Source organism: Spinacia oleracea, chromosome 3, assembly GCF_020520425.1.
Source record: "Spinacia oleracea cultivar Varoflay chromosome 3, BTI_SOV_V1, whole genome shotgun sequence".
Lineage (NCBI taxonomy): Eukaryota > Viridiplantae > Streptophyta > Magnoliopsida > Caryophyllales > Amaranthaceae > Spinacia > Spinacia oleracea.
This window is the reverse complement of record NC_079489.1, coordinates 45,032,266-45,039,409: the sequence shown is the minus strand read 5'-3', so window position 1 is coordinate 45,039,409 and position 7,144 is coordinate 45,032,266. Positions and strand designations below refer to the sequence as shown.

The 7,144-nt window shown below is 42.1% G+C and overlaps 1 protein-coding gene across 1 annotated transcript; it reads right to left on the bottom strand.

Annotated features, from left to right (window-relative positions):
• Positions 1-737: 737 nt before the first annotated feature.
• Positions 738-1,495, bottom strand: LOC110790705 (uncharacterized). The gene is made up of 3 exons (XM_056838023.1): positions 1,301-1,495; positions 1,128-1,190; positions 738-904 (listed from the first exon to the last, which is right to left on the bottom strand). Exons 1-3 carry the CDS (start codon positions 1,473-1,475, stop codon positions 891-893), a joined length of 252 nt encoding a protein of 83 aa, XP_056694001.1. The 5' UTR covers positions 1,476-1,495; the 3' UTR covers positions 738-890.
• Positions 1,496-7,144: the final 5,649 nt, after the last annotated feature.

Below are 7,144 nucleotides of genomic sequence, written 5' to 3'. Positions count from 1 at the left end.
CTGCCGGTCAACAACTCAATAAGGCCTTCAGTTTACTACACTGTCGTCATTCCATTTGTTTACAGACATAACATTATAAAAGAACATTAATTCAGAAAGCCATGAGATGACAGCCAGGAATACAAGACACGTGATGGAAATTGGAAAGCAGTATATGTATATACAAGCAAAAAAATGCATCAACCTATTTTCTGAAATTAAACAATTAGTAGAATACCTCTGTAATTCCACATTGAGCATGGTTGTGATCCTGAAATAAACCATACTGATCATGACTTTATATAACTCAGCTTTAGATGCTGCAGGACTTGGATATATAGCTGCAAAATAAAACCATCTGTCTTAAAGATCCTACACTTTGGTTGCTTTGTGCTTTTGATTCAAATAGCTCCCAAGCCAAATGCAAAACTCATATATAAAAAGGTGGGAACTGGAAATCAGGACTTGTGTCTGAAAATGTTAAAAAAAATTCAACAAGCAAGCATCTTAGGAAAAATAGAACGAGGGCAGCTGTTGTTGAAACTAACCTTAACGGAGTTCACACAACAAACTGTGATATAATTACTCTATGTTAATCACAACAATGCAAAACTAGAGCTGAGTACAGAAAACATGAGACAACGACATCTGGGCAACTGCAAGGTACATAGCAAGACAAAAGGAAAAAAAACAAGCTGAACACAAGACCATCAGGTAGAAAAAAGATTGAACAACTGATGAGATGTGACTAACAACAATAGAAAAATGACGAATAAGGAAGTTAAAAGTAGTTGGTTGGGAATGTCGAGTCAATTGAAGTTTGAGCACCTGAATTTGCAACTGTAGGGTCAAGTCCAAGGGCAGCAGGGACTTCCATGGCTGCTCTGAAGTTCTGAACACTGAGTGCAGTGTTAAATATGGCAATCTGACAATTACCGGAAAATGGTTAAGAAATGAAAAACTGAGGAATAAGAGACAGTGTTAAACATAGCAATATGACAATTACCGGAAAAATGGTTAAGCAATGGGAAACTGAGGTACGAGAAACTCAGGAAGTAATAAAAATAAGACAGCAGACCAAAGAAAATATGCCAATACCGGCTTCCGTTATGTTTCATATGTGATGAGAAGTGTGGTTGGAGCAATACCGTTGACAACTGCAGCCAGCTTCCAAGCAAGATTTTGAGCATCCTGAATCCCAGTATTCATGCCTACACATAGCATGAAAAAGTAGTACATTACTACAAGGCACAGTTGCGATACATAAATGTGCCTCACATCTCAACTCAAGAAACTAGTAAATTAGTAGATTTGCTCATACCAAATCCACCGGCTGGAGGAAAACGATGAGCGGCATCACCAGCTAGAAAAACTTGGTTTTCAAAGGACAAAAACTTCTCAGCAACTTCAGCATGCATTACCCAAGGCTTAATATCGAGTATAGATATATCTTCAAGCTCATGACCAACCAATTTAAAAATCAAATCCTCACACATCTGGTGGGGGAAAACATCCAAAACATCCAAACCATAAATATCAAACCCTAATTTGTAAATTCATCCAATATTAGAACATTAGCCTAAATTCTCTACATAATCAACTCATTATGCTCAACTAATTGAAGAGAAACTGAATTTTAAGACCAAGCAAAACAAGAATCAATTATAAACTAACCTTGATACATTGCGTCACTGTGTTAAACAGAGTCAACCGAGATAGGCAAGACGACGGTCGGCGGCGACTGTTATGGAAGAGGAGGCGAGGAAGGTGGTGGTGGTGGTGGAGCCGCGCGGTGAAGAGGAGGTGAGGAGCGGTGAGGAGCGCGCGGTGAGGAGCGGTGGAAGGTTCTTGCTTCGAATAGAGATTTGGGGATTGTGTGTTATCTCTTTGGCGGTGTGTTTCAGTTGATTTAAAATTGGAAAAATTGATATTATCGGTCCCAACTATGGCCGATTTACTTTAAAAGGTCCCAACTTTTGATTATGTCAGGGTGGTCCCAACTATAGAGAGTGTTTTCCAAAAATGGTCCCTTAGTTAAAATTAAGTGCTAAATAACTTAATTAACACTCATATCTCTCGTGCAATAATCATATTTTTTAATTAAATGAAGTAAATGGAACAGTATGATATGCTTAAATCAACTTAATTAATAGTTTAATAAACCAAAGGACCATTCTTGGAAAACACACCTTAAAGTTGAGACCACTCTAGAATAATCAAAAGTTGGGACCTTTAAAAGTTAAACGGCCATAGTTGGAACTGTCAATATCAATTTTTCCTTTAAAATTTTGTGAATATCTATTGAAGCGAACAACGGGAAGCCCGCCCCTTTAGAATACTACCTATTGAGGCGGGCAACTTAAAGCCCCCTTCAACAGGTTCTGTAGAAGCGAACATAACAAAAGCCCGCCCCAACCACATGCTTAAAGTTTTGACCCGCGTTGACTAAGGGGTTATTGAGGCTCACTTATATATGCCCCCCTCAACAAGGGGGCTACAACAGGGGTTTTTTCCACTAGTGATGATTATGTGTAAATAATATGTTTCCTGGCATTAAGGTTTTTCCGCATGATTTATGTTTTGTCATATGTATCATAACCTATCACATTCCTATGTTGGAGTCTGTAAAGACTTGGCTCGGGAAGTGTTTTTCAATGAAGGACTTAGGAGAGGCACAGTACATATTAGGCATCAAGATCTATAGGGATAGATCTAAGAGGATGATTGGACTAAGCCAAAGCACTTACATTGACAAAGTGCTAGCTAGGTTCAATATGATGGAAGCCAAGAGAGGCCATCTACCCATGTCACATGGCGTATATCTAAGCAAGAATCAGTGTCCCAAAACATTTGATGAGCGTAGAAAGATGAGTGGAATTCCATATGCTTCGGCTATTGGATCCATCATGTATGCTATGATTTGTACAAGGCCGGATGTTTCGTTCGCACTCAGTGCAACGAGCAGGTACCACTCAGAACCAGGTGAGGCGCATTGGACTGCTGCCAAGAACATCCTAAAGTACCTGAAAAGGACTAAGGATCAGTTTCTGGTTTATGGTGGTACAGATGAGTTGATTGTTAAGGGCTATACGGATGCAAGCTTTCAAACCGACAGAGATGATTTCAGATCATAGTCTGGGTTTGTGTTCTGCCTCAACGGCGGAGCAGTAAGCTGGAAAACTGCTAAGCAAATCACTATTGCGGATTCTACAACTGAAGCCGAGTACATTGCTGCCTCAGAAGCAGCAAAGGAAGCTGTTTGGATTCGGAAGTTCATCGAAGAACTTGGTGTTGTCCCCTCCATTAAAGGACCAATGGCTTTGTATTGCGACAATAGCGGAGCCATTGCTCAGGCAAAGGAGCCCAGGAGCCACCAGAAGTCCAAGCACGTACTGCGGCGATTTCACATACTTCGAGAGATCGTTGAAAGAAAGGAAATCGAGATTTGCAAGGTTGGAACTGACGACAACGTCGCGGATCCATTGACTAAACCGTTGCCACAAGTGAAACACAACGCACATGTAGCAACCATGGGAATCAAGCATGTTGGAGAATGGCTTTGATTTTCTAAGTATTGTTTTAGAACATCTGTTAGATCTATGTTTAAAACAATTGGTTTAACCATTTCATATTTATGAAATTTATTTATTTCATATTCATTTAATTGTGGTTTAGAATTAAATGATAAGTCCATGTGATTCAAATCATTCAAATGGGATGTCAAGATGGATTCTTTGACAAAGAAACACCCATAAGTGAACTTGAATATTGAAGTCACAAAGGATCCCTAATCCAGGTCATTGAAAGGTGGACGACCAATGACTAATGAAGATTAGATTGCAAGTAGATTACTTAGTTCTGTTTCTTGAACTAGAGTGACTGGATGTCAGAATCTTTTGCATAGATACTTATTGGATCTTGTATCGGATTGACCATGAGAACGCTTTAAGAGATTAAAGTCATGTCATAGGTAGTTCTCATTAATGGTGATTAGAAACCGTTCCTCAGTACATGAGCGATTATGTCTGCTCGTTTGAGAATTAGTTCGCTTTCATACTAGCTAAACGTCGCACCGTAAAAGGAGGCTATAAAAGAAGTTATTGGGCGTACTATGAATCAAAGTGAATGTTCATAGATTGCAAGAATGGATTGTCCTCCTATCTTTGATAGGATATGGTGTTGTTGTGTAACAAGGCCTCTCGGAGAGTTAGATACTGTAAAATGCATGGCCGTGCTCAGAATGGTTAGGCTTAACCTTCTGCAAAAGTTTGACAGTTGAACTCTGTAATCCGAGAAACACTTCTGGACCTTATAAGGATGGCTTGGATCTTACCTTATGTTCAATAAGTAACACTAAGTGACAAAGGAATGTGGATGCACACTTGTCTGAATGACAAGTGGGAGATTGAAGGAAATATGTCCTTCACCCAAGGTGCATTAAGTCTTATACCAAGGTTCAGATTAATTGCGAACAATTAATTCAGTGAGATCAAGTGATCGGAACAGCTAGCTGGAGCAATGCTTCCGATCAGTGAGTTCTAATGGATATTGAACTCACAACTTACTCTTGACTGAACCTACAAGGTCACACCAATGACACGTAACAGATCACCGGATTAAATGAATCGGAAATTCATTTAATAGCTTTTCGGGAATTAGTTGGAAACGTATTATACGATACGACCTTTGTCGGAATCGTATATCGTATCGCGGATATTCGTAAGCTGGGCGACACGAATAAATCGTATCGTACGATGGTGATTCGTCGTATACGAAACGATAAATAATATATCGGAAATATATTAAATCGCGAATACGAAGGGCATCGGAGTTGCCGGCCCGTCGAGCCAAGCACGTAAGCGTGCAAGGCCCAACGAGCCAGCAAACTCGCGAGAAAACAAGGCAAGCCCATTGGGCGCGAGCACGCAACAACAAGCATTAGCGCACAGCACGACGAGCGAGCAAGGCCCACGACCCAGCTGCTCGGCGCGCGCGCTGTGGGCTTCGGCCTGCAGTGTGTCGCTGGGCGCGGGTGTGTGTCCGTGTTGCTTGGCTCGCACGGCTTGCTAGCCGGCCTTGCTTCTTGCTTGGTCGGTTAGTAAGGTTAATGATATAACCTTACAACCTTCTTTCCAACAAACATACAATTCATATTGCTCAAACCCTAGAGACACAGAGAACCCTAATTCTCTCTGTGCCTCCAAAGTGAGTTCTTCCCAAAAGCAAAGTATCTTGATCAATTGTCTAAGCTACGATTATCAAGACGGATCTGATCGTGTCGGTGAACCAAGTAGAGGAACGACAAGTGGAGTTCTTTGTTCGTGTTCGTTGACAGATTATTGTGGAAAACACGCTTCGAATGTAAGTTTGCTTAATCTGTGCTTTATACATGTTTCCTGGCTTTGGGGATTGTTCCGCACATGTTATTATGTTTAACTGTATTCCTCAACATGGTCATGCTAGCAGAATTCGACCTCAAATACATTCCACAGAAGTCTATCAAGGGTTTAGCAGTCTCCGATTTCCTAGCCGACTGCCCTGTCGAGGCAGAAGAGGAAGATTACGACTTACCCGACGAACAAATCTTAATGACCAGTGATGACAGTTGGTCAATGCATTTTGACGGTGCTTCCAACCAAAACGGATGTGGTGTTGGAGTAATCCTAGTAGCTCCAGACGGCACTCACATTCCTATATCAGCAAAACTGCAATTCAACGTCACAAACAATGCGGCAGAATATGAAGCATGCATCATGGGCCTGGAAGTCGCCTTAGCACTGGGCGTCTAGAAACTTCGAGTATACGGGGATTCCTCCCTAATCATCAATCAAATTTCCGGCAAATGGAAAGTAAGAAGCGAGAGCTTAGCTCCATACCAGTCCTATCTCGAACAGCTGTCTGAACAAATAGAAGAGCTTCGCTATACATACCTCCCAAGAGAGGAGAATCAATTCGCCGATGCACTGGCAAAACTGGCTTCAATGATCAACATTCCAAGCAGCATGGCTGAAATGCCACTTACAATTGAAACACGTCAAGAAGCAGCATATGTCCATGCTATTGACAACGTCGAGCAAGACGAAGATGATCCTTGGTTTACAGACATTCAAAGGTATCTACAAAATTCAGAGTATCCCCCACACTTTTCAAGCAAGAATCAAAGGGCTCTACGATTACAATCAGCCAATTTCGTCATGGAGGGCGGCATTCTATACAAAAGGTCCCTTGGCGGTCCTAACCTCCGATGTGTTGACAAGAACGAAGCTCAAAGAGTGATGGACGACATACATGTTGGAGTCTGTGGCACCCACATGAATGGGAAAATGCTAGCCCTCAAGATCATCAGGGCACGATACTACTGGACTACCCTCGAACGGGACTGCTACTTCTTTGTCAAGAAATGTCCTACATGTCAAAAGTGTGCGAATCTGAAGCACATTCCTCCATCATTGCTATACTCCCAATCATCACCGTGGCCATTCTCAGCCTGGGGTAGTCATCGGCAAAGTCATTCCAACAGGCACCGGGGGTCATGAGTTCATACTGGTCGCCATCGACTATTTCACCAAATGGGTCGAGGCCAGGTCATTCAAGGCATTGGGTTCCAAGCAAGTGGCCCAGTTCATACAAGAAAACATCATATGCAGATACGACGTTCCTCACGAGTTCATCAGTGACCAGGGAACCCATTTTCAAGGAGAGTGTGAAGATCTATTCACCGAGTACAAGATTCAACATCACCGCTCTTCACCTTATTTCCCACAAACCAATGGGGCAGTCGAAGCATCCAACAAAAATGTCAATACCATCATCATGAAAATGACTACCAACTACAAGGACTGGCCCCAGAAGCAGCATTTCGCATTGTGGGGATATCGAACTTCAATTAGCACTTCAACTGGTGCAACTCCATTTTCATTGGTATATGGAATGGAAGCAGTACAACCTATCGAGCTAGAGATACCTTCTCTAAGGATAGTCCTCGAAAGCAAAATCCCAGAAGCTGCATGGGTACAAGCAAGATATGACGAGCTAGTCATGCTCGATGAGCGCCAGCTTCAAGCCGCTCACCATGTACAAGTCTATCAGCGCCGAGTGGCCAGACATTTCAACAAAAGGGTCAGAACCCGAAACATCAAGGAAGGCGAGCTTGTCCTGAAAGCCC